The following is a 17,245-nucleotide window of genomic DNA, read 5'->3' as shown; positions in this document are numbered from 1 at the left end:
AGTATATCACAGTCACCTTGAATAAAATATTGGAGGGGCCCAGGTAAACCCTGCCCAGCATAATCGATCACATGATGTGGTGCAGTGCACTATTTGAATGGCAATGCCCATTAACTTGGGGGGCCCTCAAATATTTTATTGGGGGGACCGAAGACCCCTTGGCTCCTAGGAGTTGGCTCCTACGATCACAGTCAAGAAGGAGGGCATAACAGGGCCATTGAGAGCTATTGTGTCAGGATAGGGGAAAGGGCATTGCCTGAGAAGAGTCTCAAGGGCCATATAGAAAGACCCTTGAGGGCCACATCCAGCTCTTGGGCCTGAGGTTCCCCACTCCTGCTGCACAGAGTGCAGCCTCCCACTGTGTGGGAAAGGAAGAGGACACTGGTGCAAATCAGGTTTCTCCACTTCTAAGAGCCAAGCATGTTAAATATGCTTTAAAAGGCAGCAGGGAGGAAGCAGTATTTAAGCTGGCCGGTTTTTATGCTGAAGGAAAAGCAGCTATGCGTGAGCATTGCCCAGTCTTAATCCACCACGGAGGTTGTAGCTTAGTGGCAGAGCATTTATTTTGCATGCAGATGGTCAATCCCCAGCATCACCAGGTAGGGCTGGGAATGTCCCCCTTCCTGAAAGATAAGCTAGTTGGACCGATGGTCTGACTAGATACAATGCAGCTTCTTTAACAGCTCCTCATCTGGAACCATGAGGACTAGAATCTTACTTTCACTTTAAGGGCTGGAAATGTCCCCTGCCTGAAACTCTCAAGACTGCTGCCAGCCAGTGGCGACAGTACTGAGCTAGATGGATCAGTATCCTGTCTTAGTATCATTAAGGGCTGCAGCTAAGTTGCAGAGCATCTGTTGTGCACGCAGAAAGTCTCAGGTATCTCCAGGTAGGGCTGGGAAGGTCCCTGTGTCTGAAATCCTGGAAAGCCACTGGCAATCAGCATAGGCAATCTTGATCTAGCTGGACCACTGGTTTTACTTGGTGCAAAGCAGCCTCCTAACTTTCGCCTTACCTTCCTTCTGCATTTATTGAACTAGGGATCTGGAGGTATGGCATATGTACCGCCAATGTTTGCAAACCCCAGGAAGAAATACCAAATGTTGGCTGCATCTACATTCAGGATGGGAACACCTACCAGGTGTGCTCTGCATCCTCGCCTGTCAAGAAGCACACCTGTAGCTCCTCGCTCTTTAAAGGATATGCCCACCTTCTACTGCTCTAAACTCACATACATTGCAGCATCTCGAAGGAGGAGAAATGCAGGAGAGTTTTAGGGGGAAACCCAGAAGGGAAAATGAAGACTGCTTATAGGAAGGCTTGGATCTCCCCCTACTGTTAGGCGGAATTATTGCAACTCTGATTCTGCACCCAGTATGTAATATGCGTCAATTTTGGGCATCATTACTGCAACTTTGATTCCACGCTCAGCTTGCAATGCTTCGTGCCTTTCTATGCCAAAGAGCTCAAAGTGGCATGTGTAGTTGTCCCCTTCCCATCTTATACTTACAACAACCCTGCGAGGTAGGTCAGGCTGAGAAATAGTGACTAGCCCAGGGAAATCCAGCAGGCTTCATGGCTGAGTGAGACTTGAACCTGGGTCTCCAGAGCCTTTGTCTGCCACTCTAACCACTACACCACACTAAGCCTCTGCTTTCCACTTCAGAAAAAGGTCCGAGACCTCGAAAGGTCACCTACATTGGGGTGGGCAGAAGATTTACTAGTGGAGTTCTGAATGATCTTTCATAGATCAGCAAGGATTCTGACTCCTGTTTGTTTAATGATAGATGCAGCAACAACAAAGGTTTCCCCCTTATAAATTTCATCCTCTAAACTGTTTTTGTTTTTTTGGTGGAGGAAGGAGGCTTGTTTATGGGGTCACTTTAAACCTGTTGTTGTTGTTGTTGTTGTTGTTGTTGTTGTTGTTGTTTACCCTGCCTTTTTCCCTGTCAGGACTCAAGGCAGCTTACAGATAAAAATGAGAACTGCTAAAAACGTAGACGAAAACCATCATTTAAAGTGTTCTTAAACCATGCCAGCATATTGGACCTCCACACAAATAATTTTGGGAGACTTAGGACTTAAAGAAGAATAAGAATTGGCTGTTTGCTTTGTGAAATTGTGGACTGAATTTGGGATCCTGCCCTTGCACAGACCTTCCTTTAGATTAGTACTGTCTACAATGATTGGCAGTGCCTCTCCAAGGTTTCATACTGCCTTACCTGGAACTGCCTGAGATTGGACCTGGGGCCATCTGCGTGCATAGCAGATGCTGTACTGCTGAGACATGCCTTTTCCTCAAACCCATTCCCATCCAGCCAATCCCTTCTACTCTTCACCTTTTCCCCTGTCCTCTTCCAGCAAATGGGCCAGATCCCACCCACCTCCAGCTATAATAATAATGTTATGCACATCCCAAACATGGCTCACCACACCTTCCTCCCCCTCTTTCTTCTTCGTCAGGTGGGTACCGAATTCACCACCATCCTCTACAACTTCATGTGCAACAGCAGCTGTGTGGGTGGAATGAACAGGAGACCCATCCTCATCATCATCACCTTGGAGACCAGAGAGTGAGTCAGTCATGTGAACACCAGCTCTGCAAGAGGAAATGCTACTCCCTAATGGACAGTCAGATGAGTGGGGTTGATTTGTGTTGGGAAGGTAGATGAAGATTGGAGCCATGCCTCTATAGGGGGTATTCCCTTGAAGACAGTTTGGAAATGCATGCAAAGTGCAGCCAGCAGGTTGCTTACTGGCACATACTTTTTAGACTGGCCTTATGTCAAGTGCACTGGGTTCCGATCTGTTTCCATGCCAAACCCAAGGTGATGGTTCTTACTTCTGATGTGCTAAACCACGGGTAGGAAGCCAGTGAATCCCTGACCATTGGCCATGCTGGGTGTGTGTTGGCAGAATTTGAATTAGGGGCAAGAGGGAAAAGGTTGGATCCCATCCCCCATTACCCACACCAAGTCAGCCCTCCCTCTAATTGCTATTAACTGAAGAAATAACAGCAGGAGATGGATTCACCAACTCCTGTGTTATATCTAGTTTGGCCCTAACACACCCAGAGTCAGGCTTTGGACCTTCCTCGTTCGTTATCATTCTTCTGCTTCCCACTGCTGCCACCACACAGCAGCTCATGGAAGTATGCAAAGTTATTGCCTTCCCATTTGACAACTAGTACAGTGGTTTAGTGTATCAGCTTAGCACATAGGAGACCTCAGTATCTCCTGATCTGAACCCACCCAGACCCTTAGATCTCTTCTGAGGTCCTCTACTGGGTTCCTTCTTTAAGGGAGGCTTGGAGGAGAATGGCGAGGTAGAGGGCCTTTTCAGTTGTGGCTCCCAGACTGCAGAACACTCTCCCCAGTGAGCCTCATCTGACACCTTCACTGACATATTGTTGATGCCAAGTAAAAATGTATCTTTCCCCACTTCCAGCTTTTGACAAACTAGGAAGATTATGGTTTTTGCTGCTAAAGCTTTCAGCAGCCATTATTTTAGGGAGGGACTGTTTTGAACATTTTTGTGACTTGCACTTTTTTTTAATGAATGTGTTGGTGCTAACCTTTAAAGCCCTAAATGGCCTCGGTCCAGTATACCTCAAGGAGCGTCTCCACCCCCATCGTTCTGCCTGGACACTCACGCCCAGCGCTGAGGGCCTTCTGGCAGTTCCCTCACTGTGAGAAGCCAAGTTACAGGGAACCAGGCAGAGGGCCTTCTTGGTAGTGGCCCCCGCCCTGTGGCACCCGCCCTGTGGAACACCCTCCCACCAGATGTCAAAGAGAAAAACAACTACCAGACTTTTAGAAGACATCTGAAGGCAGCCCTGTTTAGGGAAGCTTTTAATGTTTAATAGACTATTGTATTTTAATATTCTGTTGGAAGCCCCCCAGAGTGGCTGGGCAAGCCCAGCCAGATGGGCAGGGTATAAATAAATTATTATTATTATTATTATTATTATTATTATTATTATTATTATTATTGCTATATTACAAGACATTACACTGTATTTATGTTTTTATGTTACTGCTAATCACAGTAACAAGTCTAATAATAATTATAATAATTAAAAACAAGGTCAGTGGGTTGCATCCAACCATGTTCTGCTCAGAGCAGACCCCCTGAAATTAATGGACTCAAGGTAGTCATGTCCATAGGTTTCAGTGGGTCTTTTCTGGGTAGGACTAACATTAGATACAGCCCACTGTTGGTATAGAGGTTTACATCTGCTGAATTGACATTGTCTTTGCTTCTCAGCGGACAGGTCTTGGGGAGGAGGTCATTCGAAGGCCGAATCTGCGCTTGTCCAGGCAGAGACCGGAAAGCGGATGAGGACCATTACCGAGAGCAGCAGGCCCTGAATGAAAGCGTGGCGAAAAACGGCAACCCAAATAAGCGGAGTAAGTCTTTGGGTTGTGGATCATGGGCAGCATTCAAGGAAGGACAGCTGCCCCCAACCTGCTGCCTGTTACTGAAGTCAATACTGAATGAGCTGGGCCTATGGACTGGTCTGGGATAAGGCAGCTTCCTATATTCCAAAACTTAAAATGACTGAAGCTAATTGGCCGTAGGATCCTAGGTACAAACAGGGCTTTCAGGACCATGGACAGGTCACTGGAAGCTGCCTATCTATTGCTGCATGAGATAAAAGAAAGTACAGTGGTACCTCGGGTTACATATGCTTCAGGTTACAGACTCCGCTAACCCAGAAACATTACCTCGGGTTAAGAACTTTGCTTCAGGATTAGAACAGAAATCATGCAGTGGCGGCAGCAGGAGGCCACATTAGCTAAAGTGGTGCTTCAGGTTAAGAACAGTTTCAGGTTAAGAACAGACCTCCAGAACGAATTAAGTTCTTAACCCGAGGTACCACTGTACTTCTTCATGCTGCAAATGGTTAAACGGTGGAACTTGCAACCACAGGGGCCAGCAATGACCACCAGCTTGGGTGGCTTTAAAAGGTTAGACAAATTCACGGAGAAGTCTTATTTATAGCCATGATGGACCGTTGAGGCAGCAGTGCATTACGCCACCTTGAGCTGCAGGTTCTCCGCCATTTTCCCCAAGATGCCTTTGTGCTGTCACAACCTTGGCTCAAATTAAGCCCTGTCTAATAGCAGTCATTGTTTCCTTCTCTCCCCTCACCCAGCTTTCAAGCAAAGTCCTCAAGGTATTCCAGCACTGGGAGCTGGAGTGAAGAAAAGGAGGCATGGGGAAGAAGAGACATATTACGTACCTGTAAGTAGCACCTGAGACTGGTTTGTGTGTGTGTGTGCATGTGCAATGCTGTACAAGTGTCAAGCCAGTCTAGCACGCTTTAAGATAAACTAGACCACAGCTTTTCAATGTGGCATGCACAGTCACCAGTGAACTCACCACTGCCTCCTATGATGCCTGCAAAAGGTCCCAATGAACATCCCCTCCCCCCCAAAAAAGACCCATTGCACATTTGAACTGTGATCATAGAACCATAGAACTATTGAGTTGCAAGGGACACCAAGAGTCCAAGAGTCATCTTGAGAGGTGGTGGGCTCTGCTACTCTGGAGGGATGAAAGCAGAGGCTGCAGCTGCAGATCCTGCCCTGAACAGGGGGAAGGTTAGATTGGATGACCCCCCCCCCCCGGTCCCTTCCGATTCTTTTGATTCTAACTCGCATCTGTTCTCCTTGATTCAGGTACGTGGCAGAGAGAACTTTGAGATCCTAATGAAGATCAAGGAGAGCCTGGAGCTGGTGGAGTTGGTTCCGCAACAGCTGGTCGACTCCTATCGCCAGCAACAGCAGCAGCTCTTGCAACGCCAGTAAGTCCCCAAATTGTCTTTCCCTGCTTTCCCCCCAAAACAACTTGCAGCACTATTAGGGTGAACAGGGTGCTGGAGGAGGATGGGGACAAAACAAGATTTAGTTGGTTCTGCCTCTAATGCGCTCTGGCACCACCTGTTGTGTTCTCTGTGTTGCAAACCGCTTTGTTTATATTTTTACAGAAGAGAGGATTCTGTGTTTTCAAAAACCATTCAGCAAATTTCAAATATTTCAAGGATGGTTAACCCTTTGGTCCATCAGCTATTGCAGGATGGCAGTTCTCATGATAGCTCAAGTTTAAATAAGCTGATTAAATAAATAAATAAATAAATAAATAAATGAATGAATGTGTACTGGAGCAAACTTCTCCTACCCTCCCATCTCATCACTGCCCCTGACCAGCAAACTCCATTCCCCATGCAGGACTCACCTTCAGCCTCCTTCTTCCTATGGCCCAGTTCTCTCGCCAATCAACAAGCATCACACGGGAGGGATCAATAAGCTGCCGTCCGTCAACCAGCTTGTGGGGCAGCCCCAGCAGCACAGCTCCGGCGCTGGGACCACCCTTGGGCCGATGGGTAAGGCAAGGCACCTAATGCAAAAGGCCAAGAATGTTTTCTTATTGTCTGTGCAGCACCCTTTCTCTGAATCTTCCTGGTTCCCTACAGACACCCTGTCATTTCATTTCCTGTAGTCAAGTTCAGTGTGCCTGTATTTTGGGCTTCTTGCATGCTACCTGAGCCAGCCTCTCAGGGCTGTATAGGGTGGGATATATAGTTTTCTAAATAAAACGGAAAGCCTCACTCTTCCTTTTGGAACCGAGATGGGGCGATTTGGGAATATGGAAGTGTAAACAGCTGCTTTGTGCTGAGTCAAACCATTGGATCATCTAGGTTACTGTTGAATGGCAGCAGCTGTCCTGGGTTTCATACTCAAGGGGTATTCCCAGCTTTACCTGGAGAAGCCAGGGATTGATCTTGGGGTGGGGTCCTTCATGCAAAGCAGACACTCTACCACTGAGCTACAGCCCTTCCCCAAACTTGTGAGAGCTATTTTGTGGTTCCTTTTTCTATTTTACAAAACTCCCAAGGTTCTAGCAAACTGGATTCAAGTATAAAATAATGACTGTCAGGGGAGTGGGAAGCCCCTCCAACAGCCAAGAAGAGATGATGCCATCTGGACATGGCTGCCCGTTTTTTGACCACCCTAAATCTCTGTTTTAAAAACAAATAAAATTTAAAATTGCTTTCCTTTCCCACAATGTATTCTTGACTTGTAACTGACCAGCTAAACTGTCTCTGTCTGATGCCTGAGTGAGGAAAATGGAATAGGACATCAAGCTTACACTGAGCTGCAAAATCAATCCCAGTTACCTGGCGGTAACCCCACTAAATTCAGCGGGACTTACTTCTGAGTGAACATAGATAGGTTTGGAGCCATAGATGGCTTTGAATGGGCTAATGGCCCATCACAAAGCCATTTTTGGCTCTTTGTTGTTTTGGCTGCAAAAGTTCTAAGAGGGAAATTTATTAACTTTGGAAGGGAACATGCAAGGAAAGATTGTGAATATCTGTTGATGACTGTTTTTGTGTATGTCTATTGTGTGCTACACACACACACGCCCCACACACACCATTTAAAAATACATACTTGTTGCATCAGAGGATGACTAGATGGAACACAGACATGTGCAAAAGGACCCAACTGCAGCAGAACAAAAATTACCAGGTGAAAGGGCAAATGAATATTGGAATGGATTGAGGCATGTTCAAACATCCCTACCTGGGTGTAAACCCAAGTGAACTCAATGGGATTTACTTCTGAGTACACACATGCACCATTGTATTGTGTGACTGTCCTCCTAAGCCCAGCATGCGCCTGGGGAACAGTGATACTTACAATCGATGCCTGTGTGCCCACCTTTGCCCACTTTAGAGCCAACACAATGTCCCCCCCTAAATACATATCTTTTGGTAGCCATTTTTTATCATGCTCCACCCCAAGGCATTCATTATGCGCTACGCTGCAGCCATTTTGCGGCATTTCTCAACATTCCCTATGATCCCATTGGCCCTGAAGGGTTGGCAGCCCCTGAGTTGTGTAAGGTTGTACCTGGAATGTATTTCACAAACTCACCAGGCTGGTTTGCTGCCATTTCTTGAACCCAGGGCCGGGAATGCTGAACAGCCACACCATGCAGTCCAATGGAGAAATGAACGGCGGGCACCCCTCGCAGTCCATGGTCTCAGGGTCGCATTGCACGCCCCCTCCGCCCTACAACCCAGACCCAAACCTTGTCAGGTAGGAAGGAGGTGGCTCAGCATGGGTCAACTCAGCAACGCCTGGTTTTGTTTTTGTTTAACCACACACTAACCTCTGTAGCAACTGGTTTGCTTAGGCCAGAGCTTTCCAAACTTTTCATGTTGGTGGCACACTTTTTAGATGTGCATCGTTTCACGAAACAGTAATTCAGTTTTGCTAGCAAACTGGAGGTTAAACTAACCCGTTATGAGAGATACGGGCACTTATTATGTGATGACACTTCAGCCAACACACTAACATGTTGTGACACCAGTTTGGAAAACTCTGGCTTAGGCAATGCTCTGTTGGGAGGTGGGTGGGAGAGAAAGGCAAGCGCTCCATTCACAACTTGTTTTCTTTAGCTAAGGGATAACAAGATGTTTAAAGTGGCATCACAGAGTTTTAAATGTTTGGTATGGATGTGGCCTAGATGTTGCTGCCCTCCAGCTCCGGCCAGCAGGTCCAAAGGTCATGGATGATGGAAGTTGTAGTCCATCAACATTTGAAGGGCGCCATGTTGGCTACCCCGGCCTTAAGCCACATTTCCTACCATAGCTGTCCCTATTCTTAAAAATTGATTTCTGTCAGCATTAAATGGGAGCCGGGGCGGGGGGAAGGGGACGTGTTATGGGAACCATTTCCCCTCAATATTACAAAATATCTTATCAGTTATCGGAGCCATCCTAGGATATGAGAAGCTGAAGCTTATCCATTATTTTACCATTCCTAGATTACCTTACTGATAAGAGTTTAATGTACCTGAGGACATTATTCTATTCCCACCCCCTATATATATATCTATATATTTTTTCTTTTTCTTCTGCAGTTTTTTAACAGGTTTGGGGTGCTCAAACTGCATTGACTATTTCACTTCACAAGGGTTACAGACTCTTTACCACCTGCAGAACTTAACTCTAGAGGTAAATACCGAGAAGATCTGTCGCTCTGTTTCTCTTGGGGCTGTCACTCTCAAAACAATGTTTTTGGGGATGGGATTGCGGGGGGGGGGGATCTCAAGCAGCTGCAATGCATGCTTGTCACAGGAGAAATATCTTGACGATGATATTAGTTCAACAATAAAGACAATTACCTAGAGCACCCTTCCCCACAACCTTGGGTACTCAGGTATGGTTGAAAAGGCCAAAAACTCAGTGGTAGAACATCTGCTTTGCATGCAGAATAACAACAACAACAACAACAACAACAACAACAATAATGTGACTTTCCCACACAATCATCGGTTGCATTTTTGTTCTAAAAATATGAAGAGCACATAGCAGAAAATGGTGAAATAATGTAGTCAGTTCTGTCAAGCACTGAACAGTTAATGCAAAACTTCGTGCAACTTTCAAAATAATCCAGATTAACTCTGTAAACCACATGGAGTCTCTTTTAGGGGAAAAGGTGGTATACTACTACTACTACTACTACTAATAATAATAATAATAATAATATTTATATGCCACCCATCTAACTGGGTTGCCCCAGCCACTCTGTGTGGCTCCCAACAAAATATTAAAAACACAATCAAACGTTAACCATTAAAAATTTCATTGAACAGGGCTGCCCTCAGATGTCTTCTAAAAGTCAAATATTTATTTGTTTGACATCTGATGAGAAGGTCCCTAGTTCAATCTCCAGGTATCTCCAGGTAGAAAATGTCCCCCACCTGAAACCCATCACTGTAGACAATAGGGAATTTGCAGGATGATACTGAGCTAAATACATATTCTGAGGGAAAGCACACATTTAAATATGTATCCTGAGAGAAAAACGTATTCTGAGAGTGAATACATGTTAGAACCCGTAATCTGAAAGAAAAATATATTCTGAGAGAAAATACGCCTTTGAATATGTGTTCTGAGGAAAAAACATTCTGAGAGAGAATACAATGTATTCTGAGGGAAAACGCACAATTGAATATGTATTCTGAGCAAAAAACACATTGTGAGGAAGAAGACACCTTCAAGCAGCTTCTGAGAAAAAAGCACATTTAAATATGCATTCTGTGAGGAAAACATATTCTGAGAGAGAAAACAATGTATTCTGAGGGAAAATGTACATTTGAATACGAATTTTGAATGATAAACATATAAGAAAGAATACACGTTTAAACACATGAGGGGGGGAGGCCTATTTCAATATGTGCTCTGAGAGAAAACGGACATTTAGATATGTGTTGTGAGAGAAAATACCTTAAATGTGTATTCTGTGAGGAAAACATATTCTGAGAGGATACATATTTAAACACATATTCTGAGAAAAGCACACATTTAAACACATGTTCTAAGAAAAAATATGTAGTTCAGCATGGGTTTTGTGAGGTTTTTGGGTTTTTTGAAAAAATGGCAGATGCAAGGGAATTATAGGAAAAAACATATGAAAGCGGTATGGATCAGAAATCAGGCAGAGTTCTGTATCCCTACCCACTGTCCCCTGAGCAACCTTCCCCAAACCTTCTGCCCTCCTATCATCCTTGCTGATCAGCCATGCTGGGATGGGAATTGAAGTCCAATCATGTCTGGCGGGTTCCAGGCTGGAAAAGGCTGCTCGAAGGGAACCCTACACTCATGTCTGCCCAATAAATGCCACATGTTGCGCAGAACCAAGTCTTCACCATGTCGTATTTTGGTGCCACGCATTGTATGTCATTTTCCGCTTCGGGCTTCAAGCACTGGACAGAAAACCCTCAGAATAAACCTTCCACAAACACCTGGGGTCAGTTGCAGTCTTAGACTGGAATCAAAAGCTACTTGCTGCTTAACCCCATAAAGTTTAGCATTGTGTGTTTGCTTGTTTTTTAAAAAAAGATCCCATTTTTGCATGAAGACTTTCCATGTTTCCTGAGTTATGCCCACACCTAACTCCCAACAGAGAAGCCTTTCATAACTTGCTGCTCTCCAGACATTTTGGGCTCCAACTCTTTTTGTTGTCATTGTTTTAAAAAAATCCCAATGAGGTGCTGATACTCATTTCTTCATAAACGTTATCTGAGTGCCGGTACAAAATGGCTGGCATCATCAGCAAGAAAAGAAAGGCAATGGTATTCCAACTGCCTGCAAAATAAATCCAAAACATCTGTAGGGCACAAAGTTTGGGAAAGCTGTAATAGAGTATTACAGTGCTTACTGTTTTAACTAAATTAACACTTGTGCATGAATCCATGGTTGTTTTCATGAGTGGGACTTAAAACTGGCTGTGTTATAAATCAGTCTTCTGAGAAGAACATGAGGCTTGTTTGGGCCTCTGTGTCTCCTCATTTCCTCCCCCAAATTCTCTCCTGCATGAATCACACATGGAGGGCCATAACACTTGCTATGTTAAACATGTAGTACTTGGGCCTTCCATGTTTGTTTATTATTTAGCTTGAAATAGTAGCCGTGAGGTAGAGAGATCAGGACTGGAAGAGGCAAATCCCTAGAGATGGATATCGATGGCTATGAGCCACAATGGCTATGTGGAGGCAGCAATGCTTCTGAATGTGAATTATTGGAAAACACTGGAGGGAAGAGTGCTCTTGGTGGGCTTTCCAAAGGCATCTGGTTGACTTCGGTGAGAACAGGATGCTGGGAGAGATGGGCTGTCAGCCTGATCCAGCAGGCTCTTCTTATATTAAGATTTACAAATCAGTCCCCATACAAAGTTGGGACGCGGGTGGCACTGTGGGTTAAACCACAGAGCCTAGGACTTGCCGATCAGAAGGTCGGCGGTTTGAATCCCCGTGATGGGGTGAGCTCCCGTTGCTCAGTCCCTCCTCCTGCCAACCTAGCAGTTCGAAAGCACATCAAAGTGCAAGTAGATAAATAGGTACCGCTCTGGTGGGAAGACAAATGGCGTTTCCATGTGCTGCTCTGGTTCGCCAGAAGCGGCTTAGTCATGCTGGCCACATGACCCAGAAGCTGTACGCTGGCTCCCTTGGCCAATAAAGCGAGATGAGCACCACAACCCCAGAGTCGGCCATGACTGGACCTAATGGTCAGGGGTCCCTTTACCTTTTACCCCATACAAAATCCATTGAAGTTGAAAAGTGTCCCTGGATTCATTGAAAAAAAATCTGGTAACCTGATCTTATATTCTTACAGTTCACACAGTCCTTTTGTCAACCCAATCTCCCAAACACCTTTCTTTGCAGGATCTTGGAGCACTGAAGATCCCGGAGCAGTACCGGATGATTATCTGGAGGGGCCTCCAGGAACTGAAGCAGGGCCACGACTACGGAGCCCAGCAGCTCATCCGCTCCAGCAGCAATGCCTCCACCATCTCCATCGGCACGTCCGGCGAGCTGCAGAGGCAACGTGTCATGGAAGCCGTTCACTTCCGCGTCCGCCACACCATCACCATCCCGAACCGCAGTGGGGCCGATGAGTGGGCAGACTTCGGCTTTGACCTCCCGGACTGCAAGTCCCGCAAACAGTCCATTAAAGAGGAATTCACAGAGGGAGAAATCAACTGAGTGTCTCTAGCGAGGAGCATGGAAGCAGGCGAATTAAGGGCAAGGAACTGAACAATTGGACCTGAAAGGTATTTGGCACAACAGCCAGGCGGAACGAGCCTTTTGGGTAGCCACCGAAAAGTATTTTTTTTCAGAGCTTGGGGCAGGACGTGACAGTTGCGCTCTGGAGCTTAAATGCAGTCCTTTGCGACGTACCTTTTCACGAAGGGTAGCTAATTCGGCAGTTGCATTTAGCAGCAGGACATGCACTGGGTTAAAAAAACACCTGTGTTGTGTTGCACTTGGTTGTGTAGCAAACCTGGGTCAAATGTGTATCACAGCATCAGGTACCTTAAGGATATTGTGTATCTCATTTTATCTATTCTCTTCCACCTCGTCAGAAAAGTCTCCAAGCCCCTAACTTCTTTAAGTGAGAACAGGGCTGACCTATCGTACATCGTGGGAGGTCTCCATGGCCAACTGGAACCAAACCACTTAAGGACTTCTTTTCTTTAACAGACTGCCAAAAAAAAAAGTGTTTGTTTTTCTACAGTACTTTGCAGAACAGAAAAGCGGCTCTTTATGATTTGATTAACCTGAGGGATATCTGTGTTAGCTGGGTGAAGGCTTTGCCTAGCAAGACAACTTTGTACACACACGTTGTATATACAGTATACTCGCCATGATGTTGTAAGGTTTATTTTCTATGTAAGCTATTGTGAAGAGTTCACAGATGGACAAGGTTTTCCCCCCTTCTGAGGGGGTGCAAAGATGGCATTGTTCTTCCCCTACCCAAGAAAGGAAAACAATTCTGCAACTGTTTCTAGAGTCAAAGGTTTATTGCTTGATCAAATCCAAATCATTATTTGGTCTTTGTAATGGATTCCTAAGCAAAACATCAAAAAAGCTATAGTTTTCATCTTTGAGAGACATGCGCTCTCTGTCATTACACTTCTCTACACACAAAAACACACACAATGATATATAGGTTGGTGCTAGCTGTTTCTTGCTTAGAAGCCCTATAGATGGGTTATGTTCCCTAGATTTCAGAACAAATTCATGCTTAGGTGATAGGGAGCTGCATTTAGCAATGTGTGTGTTTTATTGGCTCGGGTGCAAAATTTTGCTTTGTAAGAAACTTGCTCTCTTTTTCTTTAAATTTTCTTCTTCTTCTTTTGTCACAGCACATTTCAATAGACTCCAGAAAGGTAAGAGGTTTTGGAGGGAGCTTCCAAATGCTATTGGACTCCAACTCTCACCAGCTCCAGGCAGTATGGCCAAAGGTTAGGGATAATGGGAGTCATAGTCCAACAACATCTGGAAGGACAACTGGTTAGTTACCCTTGCTTTAAAGCAACTCATTCCATCAGGTTGGCCACTTTGGGAACAGGATATAGCTACGAACAAGGGGTATATAAATTTTGTTAAATAAATCATCTGGATAGCTCAGTTGGTTAGAGCATGGTGTTGATGACACCAAGGTTGCATGTTTGATCCTGATAAGGGACAGCTACATATTCCTGCATTGCAGGGAGCTGGACTAGATGAATTTGGTTCCTCATAAGGCTTGGTTACCAGATTATTGATTCCCTTGATTGCCATCCTCTACCCTCCAGCTTGGGTGCCTAGAATTGGACACAGTACTCTTATAAACCCTTCAGATGTTATCATCAATTCCAATTTCCATCAGCCCCCAACCAACACGGCTAAGTGGCAGGGATGATGCAAGCTGTAGCCTAGCAATACCTGGAAAGCCAGAGGTTCCCCATTCTATCCCAGGTACACATAATCGGTACCTCTGGAAACTTCCTCTTGATTCTGACCAGGATTTTCGACATTGACTTTCCTTGTTTCACATTATTCTCCTATTATATGTTGCTGTTTTCTTGTCTTTGCTAAGAACAGTTTGCAATTCATCCATTCTGTTGCAGCATCCAGGTAGAATTTTAGAGCCCCCTTTTGTGACACTGTGTGATTTTGTTTGTTTGTTTAAAAGCCCCTTGCAGGGCAAGGGGAAACACTTTGATTTGGGTTTGGGTTTCTTGGTTTTTTAATAGGCTTCTTCTGGACTTCCATCCCTTAAAGAGAGGACTCTTTCAGAGGACTGCCCACTGTAAAGCAGGAGACATACCACATACTCCTGCCACTGAACTAGCATAGCCAAAATGCTACAGATCTGTCACTCATTATGCAGCAAAAAAATCCTTCTCCTTTTCTCTCTCACCCACTTTGCATCACTACGCAGTGACTATCTCTAGGGAGCACCCAGATTTGCACCTTGTTAAAGATCCTGTCTGAAAACTGCATGTGTTTTTGTCCTGCAGGGGCTGAGACTTTGGGAACAGCCAAGATGCAATAGTGCTTGTGAAGTAGCAGTGAGTTAAAGCACTTTATGTTGTTCTTTTCCCCATTCTCTCACATCTTCAGTGGTCGCAAAAATGCTTTCCTGGAGCAGTATTACTACATATTACTCTGTGTGTGTGTGTGTGTGTGTGTGTGTGTGTGTGTGTGTGAGTGTGCGTGTGCATCTGCATGCTTATGTTACTAGCAAATTTCAAAATGTTGGGCACACGTCATGAGCAGCTTGAGCAAAAATCCAGAAGCTCTGGAAGCATCCTGGAGTCAGCAGCAGGGATGGGAGAGTACATTTGTTTAGTATGCATGCAAAGGTGAGCCTTCATTCGCACTTTCTAGAAAAATACGAGGACTGAAGCACAGCACAGTAATTTGTACAAACATGCATGTAAAGTGTACTTGTATCTAGAGGTATACAAGGTTCACAGTTTGCAGGAGTAAGGCCTATCATATTTTGTTGATTCATAGCCATACTGGAGAGCGGAGACCCACAGGATGCACAGAGAGAGTGCATGTTGTTGACCTACCTGGGCTTCAGCTAGAGTTAGGCCTATATACACCTGCCAAAACCACAGCTTACTCTGGTAGATTCAAAACCATGAAAAGGGAAAGAAAGGTGTTGGCACTCTAGATAACTGTAGGGAACTCTGGAGTGGCATCTCTCTTTCCCTCCCCTTCTCTTTCTTTTCCTGCCTTCCTCCCTGTCCCATGTTGAGAAAGAACATATGAGGAAGGAAGCCAGCACTTACAGGCTTCCACACAGTCTGAAAACCCAGGCTGTCCACAGTGATGGGCTTGTGCCTGTTAGGACTGGAAAGCAGGTGGCTCTGGAGCCAATAACAGGCAGAACCAACTACAGTGGTACCTCGGGTTACATATGCTTCAGGTTACAGACTCTGCTAAGCCAGAAATATTACCTCAGGTTAAGAACTTTGCTTCAGGATGAGAACAGAAATTGTGCTCTGGCAGTGCGGCAGCAGCAGGAGGCCCCATTAGCTAAAGTGCTTCAGGTTAAGAACAGTTTCAGGTTAAGAACGGACCTCCGAAACGAATTAAATACTTAAGCCGATGTACCACTGTAACTACTTTTGTCCTCCTCCTCTTTCTCTGTGCCGAGTTCTACAAGGGCAGAGCTAAGAGTGAGAAGGCAGGTGAGCTTGGAGGAATCAGAGGCAGTGCCCTAATGGACAGGTGTGTGGGGCCCAGCTCCCTCTGCCCATAGACATCTATGATGCCTCATTATTATTTTGACTCTGTTTTCCCTGCTGTAACAAGTGGTGCTGAACTAGAGTCCCTTTTGGAATAACTGGGGGCAAAGTTAGATATCTGCTGGCTAATGCTCAGAGGTCCACACTCAGTGCATGGACAACAAGGTATGGGCTCCATACCTTGTGCATGAGTCCAAACCAGTACCATGACCCCATTGCCCCTTCTATGGGTGGGGATTCCTTCTCTTTCATGCACAGGTCTTTCATGCAGTTGTATTTCCCAGATGAAGCAGGGCAAAGAACAATCCATCTACATTGGTTTGTTCTGGAAATGGCCAGTAAACTTTCTGATGTCTGATACGGCAACCTCTGCATCTCATCCTACCGGTGGCTGCCTGACCCCTCTCAGGTGTGCGTGCCCGAACTTTTTGGGATTCACCTTAACATGGGCTTAAGAAACACAAGTGGAGCTTAAACTTTGTCATGAATTGTGAGGTTTCGTTTCGTTTTTATTGTAATGATATCTTTGAGGGGGAGGGGCGGGGAAATGTGTTATTTTTATAGCTTTCTTGGGGTAACACAATAAATGGATTTCAAATGTTGTTTGACTCAAAAGGGAGAGATGCATCGCTGTTGCTCACCCTTCCTTTCATGCTCCTAGTGTGGGGCAAGGGAATTGTTTCAAGCCAGAGGGTTGCATTCCCTTCTGGGGGCCACAAGCAGTGGGGGGGGGGGGAGTGCCTTTTCACAGAATGCTAGTTTCTACACACATTTTCTCTCCTCCATGCTGGCAAGCAAGAAGCATTCTCAAGAGTACAAGGGCACATTCCAGCCAGGCAAAAACACTTGGGTGCAAACCAGAGGGGGTAGGGAGTGTGGCTGGGGAGGGGTGTGCCCTGGGGAGAGTCCTGAGCACCAGATAAAGAGGCATGGAGAGTCTCCTTCAGTCTCCAGGCCGAAGGGGAGTGACAAAGCATAGCAACCTTTTAAGCACAGCTTAGGCACACTACTGTGAATTACATCATGCTTCCCTCTTTTTTCACTTTAATAAAGCTGTCTGGTTTCTGAATTCTATGGCGGCAGCATTAGCGCTGGGGCAGGAATGCTTAATCCTTCCCACTCATTACAGATAGAAGAAC

The 17,245-nt window shown here is 45.4% G+C and overlaps 1 protein-coding gene across 2 annotated transcripts in view; it reads left to right on the top strand.

Annotated features, from left to right (window-relative positions):
* Positions 1-16,707, top strand: part of TP73 (tumor protein p73) — a 70,641-nt gene extending 53,934 nt beyond the window's left edge. Inside the window, exons 5-12 of one of the 2 annotated variants that reach the window (XM_081016128.1) lie at positions 2,464-2,573; positions 4,267-4,409; positions 5,159-5,247; positions 5,685-5,809; positions 6,234-6,388; positions 7,979-8,111; positions 8,938-9,031; positions 12,244-16,707. In XM_081016128.1, coding sequence (XP_080872254.1) covers positions 2,464-2,573; positions 4,267-4,409; positions 5,159-5,247; positions 5,685-5,809; positions 6,234-6,388; positions 7,979-8,111; positions 8,938-9,031; positions 12,244-12,564 — 1,170 coding nt within the window. In that variant the 3' untranslated portion in view covers positions 12,565-16,707. The remainder of the gene's footprint in view (positions 1-2,463; positions 2,574-4,266; positions 4,410-5,158; positions 5,248-5,684; positions 5,810-6,233; positions 6,389-7,978; positions 8,112-8,937; positions 9,032-12,243) is intronic. The other variant, XM_081016129.1, reaches the window with a different exon arrangement.
* Positions 16,708-17,245: the final 538 nt, after the last annotated feature.

Source organism: Podarcis pityusensis (assembly GCF_964106645.2).
Source record: "Podarcis pityusensis genome assembly, chromosome: 8".
Lineage (NCBI taxonomy): Eukaryota > Metazoa > Chordata > Lepidosauria > Squamata > Lacertidae > Podarcis > Podarcis pityusensis.
The sequence above is the reverse complement of the archived record's forward strand: the minus strand, read 5'-3'. Positions and strand labels throughout refer to the sequence as shown.